This window comes from Amblyomma americanum, chromosome 7, assembly GCF_052857255.1.
Source record: "Amblyomma americanum isolate KBUSLIRL-KWMA chromosome 7, ASM5285725v1, whole genome shotgun sequence".
In the NCBI taxonomy this organism is placed as follows: Eukaryota; Metazoa; Arthropoda; class Arachnida; order Ixodida; family Ixodidae; genus Amblyomma; species Amblyomma americanum.
The window spans coordinates 4,173,582-4,191,441 of NC_135503.1; the positions used below are offsets into that span (position 1 = coordinate 4,173,582).

Genomic DNA, 17,860 nt, shown 5'->3' on the forward strand with positions numbered 1-17,860 from the left:
GAAACAAAAACCAGAAAAATTCCGCCGAATTTTTCAACAATGAAAACCAAAAAGTCCCAATGCCTACGTCATCGGGCAGAATGAGTGGAGTGCCAGGCAAGGCAGGCGTTTAGTGCATATGTGTTATCACGTCAAGCTTGTGAAACGTGAGCACTTCTTGCGCAAGGGAGGCAGGAAGAAAAGGTGTGGAAATGTCGTAGCAGTGTGGAGCCCTTGCATGACTGCATGTGACTTGCAACAGCATTGTTTTTCATCTTCTGTGGCCCACTGCCACCAGACCTGCAGGATTTAATAAGCAGGAGAGTCGCAGGAGGGTATTTTCCAAAAAAATGCCATGTTTAGCATTGTGGGCAGTAGTGGTAAATACCTCAGGTGCCCGTCCAAAGTCATCACCTGAGGTGTTACCTCTGGCAGTAATGAAGGAGGTGCAGCCCCTGGCAGCCAGCAGGTGAGAGGGTGTCTGCTGTGTCTGTGCAGAGGGAAGCCCAGCATCGAGAGGCCCTGGAGAGGAGTGAGGCAGAGAGGCGACGGCTGCTGGACGAGGTCAGTGCGGGTGGCACAAGCTGCCACCACTGCCCCACCCTCTTCCCTGGAAAGCTCCCCTTCTCCTCCTGGTCTCTGCAGTGCCACCGTGCACGGGTGTGCGGCACCTTTGGCACACTAAACTGCCATGGTGTGGGGTGCTTCAGATACTCGGCCACTTATTAGTGACCAATTTTCATTTTGAGCAGTGAACATGCGTTTCTCTTTTTGTGCAAGGAAAGTGGCTTAAGACAGCATTTTGTTTTCAAGAATGGAGCTGAAGCCATGAAGAATGGAAAAAGAATGAGAAAAAACTCAGGAAGGAGAAATAGCAGCTATGCTTCAGAGCCCAAATTTACTTTTATTTCTTAAAAATTTTGCTCTTGCACATGCAGACTTAAATCTAACAGAAAAAAAAAAAAACATTGGTCTAGACTGCTGGCCTATTGATGCTTGATTGGGTTACTTGGTCACATGGGCTTTTAAGCATGTATTGGAAAAGGAGTGAATCTAATTTGCTAAAGGATGCTATTGGTGCATGCGTGTGTGTGTCACAACAGCTTGCCACAAAGCAAGCTTCAGACAAACAAACACACAATAGCTAAATGCAGAGAATGGGCTTTATAAGAGGCATACATCTTGCTGTATCTGTGATGCTGGGGTGGTTGAGAGTGATGTCAACCGTGGCTTTTTGACTGGGTGTACAGGTGGAGGCTGTTCGCACTCAACGTGCATCGCTAACAACGTCCTTGGAGGTTGCCAAACAAGGCCTGGATGCTGCTACATCACGAGCTGTAGGCATCAATGTGGTCTCTGTTTTTTTTTTTCTTTTTCTGTGCAAAGAATGGTAGTGCTTTGGATAGATCCATCCTATTGACACATCTAGGCATTGCTATTGCATGCTTTTTCCGGCTAGTGCTGTGTGCTCTTAAACAGTTTTAAGCATTTTTAGCATAGCATCTGTTGGACCATGTATGAAATTTCTGAGTAGTGTTCTTTCTTGGAGCTTTTCAGACAGTCATCTTCTATCTCTGAAGAAATCAGGTCAGACATATAAAGGAGGATGTTTAGCATTGTTAGCATGAGAGTGTTAAGGATCCCGTGTCACAGAAAAGCCGGCATCATTGTTGATGTCATTGACTGTGAGCGTAAATTCCTAAAAAAATCCCTAAAGAAGCAAACGTAAGTGAGCCGCCTAGGTCGTGCAAGCCCCACCGGTAGCATCATCTGCCATCTTAGGGCACTGGCCCACTACTGCACCACTGCACCAGTAGAGGTGTGAGGACTCCCAGGTACCTATGAATGCAAAGTCCAGAATTACCAATTCTGCATTAATGGGCCTTAACTCATTAACACTTTTGCATCGTACCCTTAAGGGAGAGCTTAAGTGTCCCCTCCAGTTTTTTATGGGACACTTTATGTTTTATTATCCACTCAAAAAAAAGGGAGTGGCTCTGAGCACCTCCCTGGCTCTGACTGTGCGGTGGGCATTCCAGGAGGAGCTGGAGGCAGCGCTGGCACTGGAGCGACAGCGTAGTGGGTCCGAGATACAAGCCCGCCAGGTGACGCTTAGCACATGATCCCTGCACTTGTCTGTCATTCACTTTGTCCCGAATGCTGTGTCAAATGGTGCCCTCTCTTGGAATTGTTGCCACAGCATATACGTAAACAGCTTGCAGCTGTACATGCCTGTTGTCAAGCACTCTTAATCAGCTTGCAAATAATGTTTAGTTTAGTTTGCGGGGGTTTAACTTCCCAAAGCGACTCAGGCAAATAATGTGTGGCATAGGCCTTGCGTTGAGCGCCGAACCTTCTGATATCTTTGGCATCATCATTTTAGAAGCAGTTTTTATTGTTAGATGGTGATGTGAAAAGGATCAGAAATTTATTTTCAACCATGATTTGTCTACGACATATTTAGTTGCAGATTTAGCCTTTTTTCTGAGCACAGTTTCACCATCCTAATGTGTGAAAATCTCATTGCTATTAGCCATGCACTCATACACTGCAGTCTGTGACTTTGTATAGTAAGTCCACCCAGGTACAAACACAATACTAAGCAGTTCGCTTGCATCCAAAATGGAGCTTATGGCTTTTCATATTTGTCTTTTATGACTGTATTATGCCATTGAAGAACAGAAACTTCACCTTAGCTAACGTGGCTTTTTTGTTCAGTTTAGTTTCAACTGCTGTTTGTTCCATTTTTGCTCACTGTTATCCATGAGTTTTATGCCAGTGTTTTTGCCAGTCGCTACATGGTCTGCAGTTTTCAGTGCTTAAGACGAGTTCTCAATTGACCTATTGCAATGCACAAGTTTAGACTAGGCTAAATGAACTGCATTGAGTTGCTTGGATCAGGCAGCGACATCTGGTCAATACAGCATTATTTCATGATTCATTGTGTTTCACATAACACTAAGAAGTGTCTCCATCACGATTACGTAGACACACTTGAAGCAAGTTTAAGATGTAAACCACTCTTAAAGGGACTCAGAAAGGGGGTCTCAATAAAGGTGCAATATGTCTGGGATGTTAAAAGATGACAGTTCATAATTATCCCCTAGCAAGGATTATTTTAATGCGTTTTGTGGAACTTGAGTTATACGCAGGCAAAATTTGAACTTCTGCATCTTCGCGCCTTTCCCTCTCCTCTCACGCGCCAAAACGGCGGCGCTCCTGCGCCGGCCCCACACACTCGGCCTCCCCCCTACCTCCGCCAGCTACGGAGCGCGCGGAGTGGCAGCAGCCGCGGTAGCACATGACGTCTGAAAGAATTTGGCGCTGTGAATTAACGATAACCTCCGGCTGCTGACGTCATTTGCAAAACGTGACGTCACCTGCTAGGTTTTCATGCGAATGCCTGGCACCGCGCGTCAGCGCAAGGTGCAAAACCGGGAGTTTTTACAAATGTATTGTAAATTTCCCGCTCACTTTTGAGGCCTCGTACGCGGCATGGACGCTCGGTGGCCTGTACTCTACATAGTGCTAGCATTTTAAAGCCAAGCTCAAACACCCCTTTCTGTGGCCCTTTAAGCAAAGGTGCCATTTCTTGGCCTACAACAGTTTCCTTTTTCTGTCAACATGCTGGAATGTAGGATGCTCCAGGGAGCACACTCATTTCAGCAAATGCAATGCTTTGTGTGCTTGTCCAGCTACACATTTTCATGTCATACTCTTCAACAATGCTCACGAAAGTGCTATGTCCCCTAGCGCAAAGAAATTTGCCATTGGCATATTATTTTAACGATAAAAACACCATAATGATGCAACAGAAGCTTCAATGGTAGCATGTCACATGTTTGAAAAGAAAAACTTGGGGAAACTGCTGTAATAAATTTGAATTGTACAAGGGAACGAAGACAGAAAGAACGCCCATCTTTCTGTCCCTCGTGCCATTCAAATTTCTTTTGAATCAACTAGCCCAACAGCAAGCACAATTCTGAAATTGTCATAAATGTAGTTATGGTCTCTGTAGGGGGCCCACAAAAGTTGTGTTGGACTCTGAGGCAGTGTGCAGATCCTTTCAGTATTTTGGCTGCTGGGCTCCGCTGGTTGTTCATTGCCTCCATTGAGTGATGTGGCCTTTCAGACTGAGGTGGATGACCTGCGTAGCCAACTGTCTGCACTCGAGGCAGCTCTTCGCGACTCTGCACAGACATCGCAGACACAGCTTGCTGAGTATCGCACCCAGGCAGAGAGCCATGCGGAACAGGCAGCACGGCTGGTTGCACAGCTGAAGGTGGGCTTCAGATTTCGTATCTATATGGTCTTTTGAATCACATCTCAAAAAATGTTCCCCAAAAACAAACCAGAAGTGACTAAAAAATGTTTTTGTGGCCATATGTAGCAAAAAACTGGCCGAAATGTATGTGAAAATACTGATTTTCTCAAAGGCGTTTTATGACCTGACTGCCCTGCTTGCAGAAAGCTTAGCGCGATGATGGCTTCACAGATTTTCATGCGGTTTGTTGCATTGTGTTTATAAATTTATAAATTTATTCTGTGATGGTCCTATGTTTTTTTAATTACTCTTAATTTTTTTATTCTGTCACTAACTATTATGACGATAATGAGTGCATTATGCAAGCATGGATATAACATTGTGTAGATAAATATCAGGCTGCTAAAAATGTTTGGAGAATTTCAGAGCACCAACCATTCCTTTCAGTGAAACGTAAGAGTGCCTGCAGGTTTTACTTTGTATTGTTGTCACGCCAGGCTTTCTGCAAGTTTGGTATAGCAGTGAAGCATATAAATATATATAATGTCATAACTACTCAAGATATTTCAGTCAAATTTTGTATTTAAGCATTCAGTGGAATTTCCATTAAGCATGTCATATTTCATTTCATTACAAGAAAAAATAAAGATTTCAAATCCAAAAGCCACATCCCCCCTTAAGCCACTGCAGTGGCTCAGTGGTTATGGCGCTATACTGCTGACCTGAAATAGTACGCGGATTTGATCGATTTCGCTAGAGGCCTGTGTATTGCACAATGTCAGTGCGCATTAAAGAACCCCAGCTGGTTGAAATTATCCAGAGCCCTCCACTAGGGTGGTTTATTGAGACGTGGGAAGCGCCAGCAACGAAGACTGTTGCACAAGGTTATAGATGAAGCAGCGGGGTGAGAGGCCGGGTCAGAAGCAGTAGCTCTATATTTGTCGTCGTTGTTCTACATTTCGTATGCAACACTTTCTTTAGCAGTTGCAGTTGATGTGAATATTCATTGGGAAATACATTTGAGAGCACTGCTGAAATGTAGATTGTGTGCACTGCCTGGAATTCAACATTTCAACTCAAAACATAATGGCTTATCTGACACTATGTGATACTTGCATACCTTACTGATGACACAAGCAGCTTCTCAAGGTGCCTTTAAAATTCTTATATATTTTGCTCTTTCTTCAGTTGGAAGCTGTTGAAATCAAGCTCTGCATTCTAAGTAGCCTAGCCAGATGGGCTCTGCTGGTTTATATTTCAAAACAGTCCAGGGTGGTTGATACCGTTTGAAACCAGTCAGGTATAGTTATGTTTTGAGGAAAAAGCTTGCAGGATTTTTTTTTCTTCATTATTGTTTTAACTGACTTCTGATTTCTCCAAGGCCCAGTAGTTCAAAAACTGAGCACGACAGACTGGAGGAATGAGCCGACGTGAAAGACATTGACTACCAACTGATTTTATTGTTCCTGGGGGCTTGCTGCTCCATGATCAGTGCTTTTTCATATTCGAGCTTTGATATGTTGTGACGGATGTCTGTGTAAAATATTTATTTCTTGGTTCACTGATGCAGCTAAAGGGATGCTGATGCATGCATTCTCAGCCTTTACAGTGCAAAATGTTTCCATGATTTCCCACTCTACTTTGTCCTGTGCTTGTTTTTTCAGTCTGTCGTCCTTAGTTTGCTGCGCAGCATGGTCTTGAAGAAATCATTAATGACTAGTTAGCTCAAACCTGTTTTGCTCTAAATGTTGTGTGAGTTGGAAGCTGTTGCCTAAGCATATAAATGGCATGCAGCCGTACTCATCTGTTGTCCAGGATATTTAAAGAGATTGCAAATATGTTTGTGGCTTTCTGGCACAGGTATTGCTTTGAATGTCTGTTTGGATATCTTAGGCATTATTATTGGTGGTGTGGTAAGACCACATGTATTGCCAGCCATGAGTTGTATATGGCATATGCGTATTTATCCTCCCCACCGCACCATGTCTCACTGTACGCATGTGCAAGAACTTAGTTTGTTGCACTGCTGGCCCTGCTGCAGGCGTGCGAGTCTGAGCTGGCCCTCTGTCGGGAGCAGCTGGCCACCAGCCAGCGGGAAGCACAGGCCAGCCGTGAGGAACTGGTGGCCGGTCGTGCCGAGAAGGTGGAGCTGGCGCAGGCTGTGCAGGCTCTTCACCAGGCCAAGGGCCGCCTGGCTGACCAGCTGTCTGCGCTTGAGCTTGAGGTGGGCAACCTGCGCAATAGCCAAGTGGCGCTTGAGGCCGACCGGGCAGCTCTGGAGCTGGAGGCCGAGCAGCTGCGCAAGAGCCATGCAGCGCACGAGGCTGGTCGCTCTGCGCTCGAGATGCAGCTAGCCGAGGTTCAGCAAAAGTGTGACCGCCAGGCCTCTGACCACCAGCAGGCCCTGCAGGGCCTCCAGGCAGACCTCACAAGAGCACTCAACAGGGCTGCTCACGCATGCTCGGAACTGGTGCGTGCGTGTGCGCATGCTGGCACACTATTGCATGCTGGCACACTATTTGCTCACTAGTGAGCTATATGATGACATAATTTATGTAGAGTCAAGGTAAGAAGTGTCGTTGTTGTTATAAGTGTTTCGCAGGTTCGTGGGTTTGGATCCCACCAGTGGCATGTGGTTGTTTTTCTTCTGCTTTTATTAATCTCTTATTCATGAAAAACTACAAATTAAAAAAAAAGGACACCCCCTATGCTTCTTGGTTTCGGTGGCTAATGGCTTCCATCATGTACGCCATAATGAGTGTCTCTTTTCTCTTCACTTATATGCTTAATAGTCTAACGAGGGCCTTGAATCTGGCAGCCTTGATGCCATAGGTAGCATAAGAGGGTTCTTGCACAGCTGCCGCCCTCACCATTAGACCATGTTCCTACGTGGCACTCACAGTAATACAGGACATATTGCGTCCGTCGCTATGGACGAGGGTGGCTCTGGTGAACATTCTCGAAGTTCACTTACGCAGCGCATAAATATCCCCGAAAGCAGGACATCGGACAGCCGTTGCAGTAGCTCAGTTGGTAGAGCACCGGACGCGAAATTTGGAGGACATGGTTTTGGATCGCACCGGCGGCATGTGGTTGTTTTTTCTTCTTCTTTGATTATCTCCTTTGACGAAAAACTAGAAATTAAAAAAGAAAAGGACATTCCTTATGCTGCTTGGTTTCGGTAGCTGTTGTCTTCCATCATGTATGCTATAGCGAGCACCTCTTCTCCCTTCACTTGTATGCTGAATCGCTTAGTGCAAGGTGCACGTAAGGTTAGACTGACAAGAGTTGCTATCATTTGAACATTTTATTCAGTGTAGCACGCACATTCATCATTGCGCCTTTTCAAATCAGCAGCTGCAAATGTGCTGCACCTTGATCTCTGGGACAGTGCTCAGTGAAAGCTTAGCTCAAGTTCCTGTGTGCACACATCTTTTCCACCAGGCAGCTTATAACTCTGTCCCGCAGGAGGCAGAGCAGCAGCGCTGTGCACGACAGGAAGCTGCCTTGGAAGCCTTGCGGGAGCAGCTGGCATCTGAGCAAGCCAACCGCCAGGCCGCCCAAACACAGCTGGATGCTGCCCAAGGGGACAAGCTGGGTGCGTGTCAGTGCCTCTCACTGGACATTCTGATCTGGTCTCTGCAAGCAGAATGTTTATCATTGGGGCCATGTTCTTGGAAGACCATTGTTGGCGCTAGCGCTGACCTTCACATAGTGGAGTTTGGCGCAGTGCCTCAATACAGCAAAACATGTTTTTACTGGAGCTTTCCGCTGAAATGGCCTGTCCAGTGTGTATCACTGCATGAGAAGATTTTGCATTATGGCCTGATGGTGGCAGTGATACTGTTTTGCAATTCAGCCTTGGTTCATTATTTCATTTTAAGTAATATCAGCGCAGTTGTGTGTGTAATAAGTTTTTGTTTTTTCAATAAATCCTTCAGTTTTGTCACAGTCTTCTTCTCTGTCCCTGCCCTTTTTTTCTGCACTTAAAATGAAAACTTTCCATTCTTTTGTTCATTATTTACATTCATGTACAGTTGGTTTGCCGTGGAAAAGCAGTGGCAGCACAGTATAACTATAGCTCATGGACCAAGAAACTTGGGAAAGGAAAATGTACTCATTCCTGTACTCATTGTAACATCCAAATTTATGCGCATTGCACACAATGCACTCTGGCCAGGGCATTTTACAAATTCGTATCATCCCGAAATTCTTATCAACTGGGATCGTATCATCGAAATTCTGCTGTATTAATGCATGTAAGTAAGATATCACACTATCAGTAACTGGAAAGTGGCAACAAGGGAAGCTCCAAACTTGGGTTTCACTTGCTGAAAAGTACCAGTGGAGTGGACATCCGCTGCAGTAAGTGTAGCCCGCTGAAATGTGCTGACAAAGCGAGCACTGGTGGATTGGTCTTTGTTAGGAGGTGGCATTCAGTAAGTGCTATGCCTAAGTTCGACGCTGTTGAAAGGTAGTGATGAAATGTATGCATATTGCATCATCCCTCTATAGGAGCATAGGTAATGACTACAGGGCACATGGTTTTCTCTAGCATTCACTGTCGCTTTGCACAATGTTGAAGGTCCCTTGGTGGTCGTGGCTGAAGTAAAAGAGTGTCAGGCACTGCGCCCTGTTTGAGCTTTCAATGAAAAGTGAAAGCCAGACCAACACCAACAAGTATTTATGAGTGCATTAGGAATGTGTGCAGAGAGTGTGTGCTGTTAGTGTGACTGTCAAATGATGGGCAGTTTTATCTAAGCATGACAGGCGGCCTTTGGAAGACAACCCATTAACTGTTTGACTAGTTGAATAAGTCAACACTAAGAAAATGTGGCACAGAGTGGGACATGGTTCTGACCTCTAGGTGCTTGATAGTTCAGGCGGCTAACAAACTGAGAATTAGTAATGTGCCCATAATAGCAAATCTGCATGGACGTTTGGGCACCTCCAGGTTGTTTTCATATTGGGTGCCCAAAGTGTTCTGTTCCTTCGTTATACCTACCAAACAAAACATTGATTCCTGTGCCTATCATGCCTGATGGTTTGTTATGCCTGATGGGCTATTATAAACAAATATTGAGGCACCAAAGAAAAGTGCCAGGCTTGCGGCTTCGAAGCCGCCGACAACTCGCCCTACTGTCTGGACCTTGCCTCCTGTGCCTGCTCTCTATTTGACATCTGAAGGAGCACCACTGACAGTACTGTTTTCTTGATAATGGTGAGCCTTAATAGGCTGTTGATAACTTCGTACAGGCATGCAACAAAGGTTCCTTCTCCTCAAGGATCAAAGAGCTTTAAACCAATGTGTGAAATGTGTTGATGTTCCGAAAAGTTTGGTTGAAAAATAATTATCTGCACTTGGTCCTGAGTCTTTAGCTTCTATGTTAGGCTTATAACTATATTGAATGCCCCATGAATTTTTCTGCTTAGTGCTTACTGCTTGCACTGCATGCCTCGAGGCAGCACAGCTGCACACCCTTCTAGTGCGCTATCATTAGATGGGTCACTAGCAGAAATACTGTTTTGTCCGGGTGAAGTCTACACTTGCCAACTGTGGCAGGTGGTGTTTCCCGCTCTCCACTTGCCAAGGTAGAGAGAGGGAAATCCTCTTCTTTACTTGCAGGAGAGAGGAGAAACTAAGATTTACTCGGCAAGCATGTTAAATGCGTCTGAGACGGGCAGCTGAAATTGCTGAAGGAAAGCAGTGACGTGTGGCAGTAGACACTGCAGTAAATGGTTTTGCATTTCCTCTGCATCGGTCCAACTGATCGCCCCTAAACAAGGGCAAATGTGCTAGTGCACCTAAGTCGAAGCTAGTGGAATCGGATAAATCAGGGGGTCAATTTTTCATAACATTATCTGGTTGCCAGCATGTGCCTGCCCCAGTGGAAACCTCGTCTTCTATGCGTTTTTTACTCTATGAACTGTCTTCTGTTTGCATATATGCACTTTCCATTGGGCGGTGGGATGTCGAAATGCCTCCTCTCTGGACTGTTGCAAACCAGTTCCACTGCCACTTTCACCGCGTCAGGATCAGGTGCACATATAGCAGTCCAGCAAGTTGTATGGTGATGCCCCTTATTGGGAAGGTCTATATTGGCTGATGGCAGCACTTGCAATAAATTAAAGTGTAGAAAGGGGATTCCTGTCTTTCTTCAATCACTGAATCAAAGCATACATGTGGATTGATGAGTGCAGTTGCAGATTGCTTACCGTGCAAGGGAGTTACTGCTTATACAAATGTCCCATCTGTTGGCCACCTGTGGGGTTTCTGCATTGAACAAGTCTCTTGGTGTGCGCAGAGCTGGAGGCCAAGTTGGACAATGCACTCGATGAGCGAAGGGCCTTGCTGGACCGGTGCTTGCGGAGCGAGTCTGAGGCTGAGACGCTGAGAACCAATGCCGCTGATCTGAGGCGCCGCCTGGACGACTCCTTAGCTGCCCTGCATGAGTTGGGCCGTGAGAACCAGCTACTGCAGGTACATCACATGAGCATGCCACCAAGGCACCTCAGACACCCCTCCTTTTGCGGTCTTGGTCATGGCTCGAGTTGTCTTCTGCATTGAAAATGTGTGCATAAAGCGCCTTGTAAATAGTGCAAAAAGGAGCAAATTTCTCACCGAGTAGAAAAAATGCAATTAACTAAAAGTACAAAAGTACCTACTTGGTGCCATCTGCTGCCACACGGACTATGTTAGGCGTAGAGTTTCACAGACTGTTGCTCTTCTCCCTGGGTCGAAAAAGAAAGTACTACAGTGTTTGCCCCAATGATTTTATTAATGAGTAGGGTTCTTCACATTTCTTTACTAATTAAATTTATCCTTACAACTGAGCACCATTCATGCGTAAATTATTTGTGTGCATTCTATTTACGTTATATATATATAATATATTCAGTGTTCACCTGCAGCCTACTAAGAAATACATAGTGTGATAATGTTCAGCCACCTTATCACACAGTTATGTAGTATTGGCACAGGCACATAAAAGGTCGCAGAACTGCAGTTGGTCCTTTCCTTGGCTCATCTGTTGGTCAGCCTAGGAAGTTGCAAGGACTTCATGAGAGAAACAATAACCTTCTGTAGTTGATTTTGACAAAGCAGTTAAAATTGCCTGAAGGTAATGATGAAATTGTTTTTTCTGTGTTTACTTGTGCATATACTTGTCTCCCTTGTATCCACTCCTGCATGGGCTCGAGGACGGCCTGCAGTATTTGTAAATAAATAAATAAGATAAAAATATTAACAAAGGCTCAGATAACAGACCTGCCAGCACTAAGAGCAGGTCTAAATTTTGGAGCCATCACTAAATGTGGAAATAAACAAATTGCTGATGTTTACAGTGTTTGAGCTTTAGTAAACAATGTGTAGAATTCATAGTTCAAATTATTTTTGTGGTTCAAATTGTCCCTTCTTGACTAGGTTCAAATATATATGAAAACATTGTTTTGGACATCAAAGCCAGCTCTGGTGCACACTGCAGTGGGGTTTTTTCAAGATGCCTTATTTCTGCAGTGTGGGTGAGAGGTAGTAATATTTAAAGCAGTTATAGTTTGAACTATACTGTCTACTTCAGGGGAACTGGAGTGTGCCCAGTGTCGGTGTGCATTTTCGCAGCCACCAGCACAGCTATGCACCAAGCAGCTTTATTTCAAGCTTGAGCATCCCCAATTGCAGCAGCAGTGCTGTTCTGTGCAGATGGACAATGCCAAGCATCATGGCAGAAAGTGGGCAGATGATTCACAAGTCACACACTGCACGGGATGTGAAAAGCTTTTTACTGTCACCATTCGAAAGGTGAGCACTGTGTCGTCTCCTTGGCTGAAAAGTGTTTTCAGCAAGCTCTTCTTTGAAGTTTCCATCTCCCCCCACCCACCCCTTTTTGTGCATGGGGGATATGGTGGTCAGTTTTATGGCAGCACACAATTCCCCATATTGCTTTTCGAGTAATCCTCACTGCACTAGTGAACACAACAGTGCAGCCTTACAGATGCACTTAAAATGGAAAGAATTACAGCTGTGCCTGAAGAGAAATTGTGGTACGAATTAAGCAGCTTTAAAATGTATTGAAAATATAGACAGCCAACCAAAATTTTTATATTTGTTTGAATTAACCAAAAGTACAAATTATCTGAGTTTGAATTTCCGTGAGTCTACTGTACTACCCACCTGTGGAGCCATAACTTGGAGGTTAACAAAAAGGCTCCAAATGAGACTAAGAGAAACGCAGCAAACGATGGAAGAGAAAACTGTGATTAGAGAACAAACTAGAGTTGCATATGTTTCAGCTGAAATGATGACAAGCAGATGGATTTCGGACCCGACCACAGTGGCTCAGTCGTCAGTACGTTTGGCAACCGAGCCAGAAGACACGGATCCAACCCTAGCTGCGGTGGTCATTTTTTGATAGAGGCGAAATGCAAAAGTCACCTGTGTGTGTGTGATGTCAGCGCATGTTAAAGAGCCCCAAGCAGTTGAAATTAAACCGAAGCCCTGCACTACAGCATCCCTCATTGCCCATCACATTGCTTCTGGACAAACCCCACAGTTTACAAAATGGATAACCAGTTGTCTGTCGTGGTTGCAGAGCAGGTAACAGGGTAAGAAGAATGGGTTTACATTGGCAGGCTGGGGAGATAAGATAGGAAATTTGCTGGCATAGGACACCCATGACTGGAAGAAGGCAGGGCTGATAGCAGACCGTCCTTCCCACATAGCTGATGCATTCAATTGCTTGAACTTTGTGAGCAGAGTAACCAGTGTACTCTGCACGCATAAAGAAGACTTCTTATGGCCATCTTACAGCACCACTGCCGAAACTGTGGAAACATCTTCTGCAACGAGTGCTCATCGAAAAGTGCAGCCACTGCATCATCCAAGAAGCCCGTCAGAGTGTGTGAAAACTGTTACAGTGAACTGACAAAGTGACTGTTCCAGGGAAACTTCACGAAAGCGGTTTCATGTCACGTGCCTGCCAAAGCCTTAAAGGACTATATATACACCAAATTATTGCTTGCGTGTTTTCTTCTTTCAAACGATCTGTTAGACATTAATATGCATGGATCACTGCGTAACATTAACCTGCTACTGCTAAATAATTTATTATTGCATTTCTTCTTGACGCTGTTCCGGTTTCTGTTTCCTCAATCAAACGATGGTTGTGACATGTAGTTGACCTTCAGGTCATGTGAGGCATGAAAAAAACGACACTATAACTGCTGATACGTCGTTAGTTGTCATTGCACCTAGTAAAGTGTTGTAGTGAATCAAATCTATGTACCAGTGTTGATATTGCAGGTTTTTTCGTGCCTCATGTGAAGGTCAACTGCACATAACAGCCATTGTTCGGTTGATGGAACTGAAACCGGAACAGCATGAGAGGAGAAATTCAGTTATAAATTATATAGCGGTCATAGGCGAATACAACACAATGATCCACTTATTCTATTGCCTAACGCATCATTTGAAAGAAGAAAACGTGCAACTAAAATTAGGTGTCCTTTCAGGCACAACTGACGACATTGTGTCCTGGGTTGTACACAGTGCAATTTATTGAAAAGACACCTTTTGTGCAGCTGTGGTTCACACAAGCGCTGAGTGTTATGCCATTTCCACAACTTCCAGTGCACCTGCAACACACACAAGATTTCGAGAAATGCACTAGTGAGCATAACTTTTTGTGAGCGTGATTTCAGGCGTGTTCCTTGGGAAGTGGCGCTATGTGCCATCATCGACAAACTGGCATCTCTCTGTGGAAAGGGCATGGTGGCAACTTAACCAATTGTTTGAGACTAATCTAGTGCTGAAACAGGGACATTCAGTTTGTGCTTCTGCATGCAGCCTAGCATCTGGTCAGACTGTCATATTTGTTGCAGTCACACTTTGTTACAATTTCAATTGCTTTCAGACAGCATGTGACACAATGTAAGAGCAAATGCAGTGGCTTACGGCAAAACTTAGTGGCACACCTGATGTTATGTGTTCATGGTTCTTGTTGTTAGGCAACTCGAGATAGAAACTAAAGTCTGCTACAAACAACGTGCTTTCTACCATTGTGCTGTGCTTGTCTGTCCCTATAGATAATTCCCTCAAGTTATTTGTATTAATTAGCTGTATGTAAAATGCTAGGCTGTTGGTTCATCTCGGTGTTTAGAACATTTTTTACATGCTTGGCATACTAGTTGTAAACATGATGAGGTTGTTAGCTGGTGGAAATGGGGAAAGAAAGATCTACTTGTCTGCGACTCATCTCTGTTGATTTATTTACTGGTCTGCTATTAAGCTCATCTGCTTGTTTTACTACCATTTCATTCATCATTAATAAAAATAATTTTAGAAGTAGTATCTATAGTTCCGGCTTGGCAGCATTAATGACTCTGTAGTAGTTTGTCTTTTGTGAAAACACCTACAGATCCCACTGCTTTTCAGCTTCTTCCGTTGCTACGGCAAAAAAAAAAAAGGTTGGCTGTTTAAAAGCATTGATAAGCACAAAATGTGCGAAAGCATAGTTTTTTGCTGATGGACACCACCACCGCATACTTCAAAGAATCATTGATGTATCCACTGACCCAGGGAGCCAGTTATGCTCAAAATCTGTGGATTCTGGTGTTGAGAAAAGGAATGGCGTGCTTTAATTGTTGTGTGTGTAGGCTTCACGCACATGCACACACACCGCTGAAACCTGGGGAGTATGGCTAGAAGTGCTGTCGCACTAAAACATGGCATGTTGCATACCATTGAGGGCCTCTGAATCGAACATCAGGTTTCAGAGCTACTATAGTTGCAATGAGAGGACTTATTCATGCAGGCCCCAAGTTAGTGGATGAATTTTATTTCAAATCTCTAGATTTTCTCCGACTGTACCTGTGCAGTTCTTAAAGGGGCCCTGAAACACATTTTCAGTGCATTGTTCTGCCTGTTGGTTGCATAGAATGAGTTATAGTGTAGCTATTAGCATTGGTCGTACCGCGTATACTGCGGTTTTTAATATTTTAATTAGCTCGTAAAAACAAATTCGTGGCGCTGACGGTGTCCCAGAGGCTCTGGCTACTTTTTGCATCAAAGGACTTTGCGCCTCTCTGTAAACATCCTACGACCTAGCACTCAACACTTATGGCTTTCAAAAATACACCACCAGAGGCTCTGGCTAATATTTGCATCGAAGGACTTTGCGCCTCTCTGTAAACATTCTACGACCTAGCACTCAACACTTATGGCTACTCTCTATGTATCTGAGAGCGGCTTTGCAGAATCGATCCAATCGAGCCATTGAACTTTTTAAGCGTTCGTTTCGGTCCCAAGGAAGGATGCGCTCGTTTCACATTTAGCAGGGAGTGCGCATCGTCAGCTTGTGGAGGATCACCGAGCGGCGGCGCCAGATGGCGCCACGCTCCCGTCAACAGCGCACGCTCCTTGCTCGGCGTGATTATAACCAGCGCGCTATAAACGACGGGCGATGGTTGGCGGTAAGCAGTAGCGCTACGCTTTGCTAAATGTGTCTGATATCTTGCGCAGGCTGTCACACCATCGCAGTATTTCGCACTCGAGTTTGGATCCATAAGTAAGGGAACGTCACTGATCAGTGTTCCCTTCTGCGCTGTCGACGCGACGATGAAGCATCGCTGGGTCAGCTGGGCGTTCACATGGTTGTTGTAACCATGCAAACGGCGCTGCCAGCCTTGGCATGAACGAGCTACAGAGAACAGGCAACCATGGAGTGCAAACTTCCGCCACATGCTCAGATAGGCTATTTTGGTTGGTCACACTAAGTGTTGTCATTGGGAGAGTGAAATGGGAATGGGCAGCTGCGCGAAAATCGAGTTGAGGGCAGAATTTTGTTTGCTTGTATTTTGAAATGTCTTCATTGAATAACTCCCGTTCCTATGCATTGATTCTCATAATTATTTTTGAGTCAGCATCTGTGTGACAAAAAGAATCCATCTGAAGTGTAACCAGTGTCCGTTCAAGCGGTGTTTCACAGCCCCTTTAAGTACAAAGGAAGATATATTGGAGAAAAAAAAAAAGTGGTACTCCTACCAAAGTCTCATTGGAGAACTGATGTTTTGGTGCCAACTTGGCACCTTCAGGGGTTGATCACAGTTTCTTTTTCTCTAATTCACCTCCAGACCAGGCAGATTTCTACTGAAATGTTTATATTCCAAAGATGTATTGCTGCCAGCTAGTTAGTCTAGCTGGCTGCCAGAAACTGTCTCATGCCAAGGAACCCTTTCCCGTTTTAGGACAGCTTCCCCTTAATTTGGCACTGCTTCCCACGGATAGCTATGCAGTATGGCTCAACTGCAAAGGGAGGACATTCGCCCTATTCCCAACCAAAAAGTTAAGCCCACACTTTTGCTTGTCTGTATGATAACAAAGTATGAAGAAAGTAAAAACACAGTACACTGTACTGATGGGCGACTTCCATGTGAAAGTGGGCAAGAGGCAGGCTGCCAACCGTGTGGTAGGCGGCTATGGGATAGGTTCTAAAAATAGCAGGGGAGAGCTATTAGTAGAGTTCGCAGATAGAAATAACGCATCATGAACAGGAGAAGTCCTCAAGTGGACCTGGAAGAGCCCTAATGGGGAGACTAAAAATGAAATTGACTGTATACTATGTGCGCACCCTGGTATCTTGCAGGATGTGGAGGTCCTCGGAAAGGTGTGTTGTAGCGACCACAGAATGGTAAGGTCTCGAATTAGCTTAGACTTGAAGAGGGAATGGAAGAAGCTAGTGAAGAGGAAGACTATTAACGAGGTAGCGGTAAGAGGAAAAGTACAGGAATTCTGGATATCGCTGCAGAACAGATATTCGGCTTTAACTGAGGATGACGACCTTAATGTTGATACAGTGAACGATAATCTGACAGCTATCATTACGGAGTGTGCAGTAGAAGTAGGCGGTAGGACGGTTCGACAGGATACTGGCAAGCTATCTCAGGAGACGAAACATCTGATTAAGAAACGTCAAAGCATGAGGGTGTCTAACCCTGTATACAGGATAGAACTAGCAGAGCTATCGAAGTTAATAAATAAGCGCAAGGTAGCCGACGTAAGGAAATTCAATGCTCTAAAGAACGGAGGTAGCCGAAAAGCAGTGAGCAGGAAACTAGGCATAGGTAAAAACCAGATGTATGCATTAAGAGACAAGGAGGGCAATGTCATTAACAATATGGATAAGATAGTTAAAGTAGCCGAAGAGTTCTATACAAGTCTATACAGTAGCCTGTGTAATCAGAATGTTAATGATATAGACAGTAGCGCTCAGCAATGCGTCATCCCGCCAGTAACGAAAGAGGAAATAAAGAAAGCCATAGGAGCAATGCAGAGGGGAAAAGCAGCTGGTGAGGATCAGATAACAGCAGATCTGTTGAAAAACGGAGGGGATATTCTGCTAGAAAAACTAGCCACCCTGTATACGCAATGCCTTATGACCTCAACCGTAACAGAAACTTGGAAGAACGCGAATATAATCTTAATTCATAAGAAAGGAGACGCCAAGGACTTGAAAAATTACAGACCGATGAGCTTACTGTCCGTTGCCTACAAAGTATTTACTAAGGTAATCGCTAATACAGTCTGGGCAACCTTAGACTTTAATCAACCAAATGATCAGGCAG

General features: G+C 44.6%; 1 protein-coding gene across 1 annotated transcript in view; it reads left to right on the forward strand.

The window, feature by feature from the left end:
• The window catches only part of LOC144098297 (uncharacterized), a 39,471-nt gene extending 24,886 nt beyond the window's left edge, over window positions 1-14,585 (forward strand). Inside the window, exons 11-19 of the mRNA XM_077630816.1 lie at window positions 478-543; window positions 1,230-1,316; window positions 2,019-2,084; window positions 4,112-4,261; window positions 6,285-6,713; window positions 7,712-7,841; window positions 10,549-10,724; window positions 11,943-12,041; window positions 13,050-14,585. Of these exons, the coding sequence (XP_077486942.1) occupies window positions 478-543; window positions 1,230-1,316; window positions 2,019-2,084; window positions 4,112-4,261; window positions 6,285-6,713; window positions 7,712-7,841; window positions 10,549-10,724; window positions 11,943-12,041; window positions 13,050-13,172 (1,326 nt within the window). The 3' untranslated portion in view covers window positions 13,173-14,585. The remainder of the gene's footprint in view (window positions 1-477; window positions 544-1,229; window positions 1,317-2,018; window positions 2,085-4,111; window positions 4,262-6,284; window positions 6,714-7,711; window positions 7,842-10,548; window positions 10,725-11,942; window positions 12,042-13,049) is intronic.
• The last annotated feature ends 3,275 nt before the right edge of the window (window positions 14,586-17,860 follow it).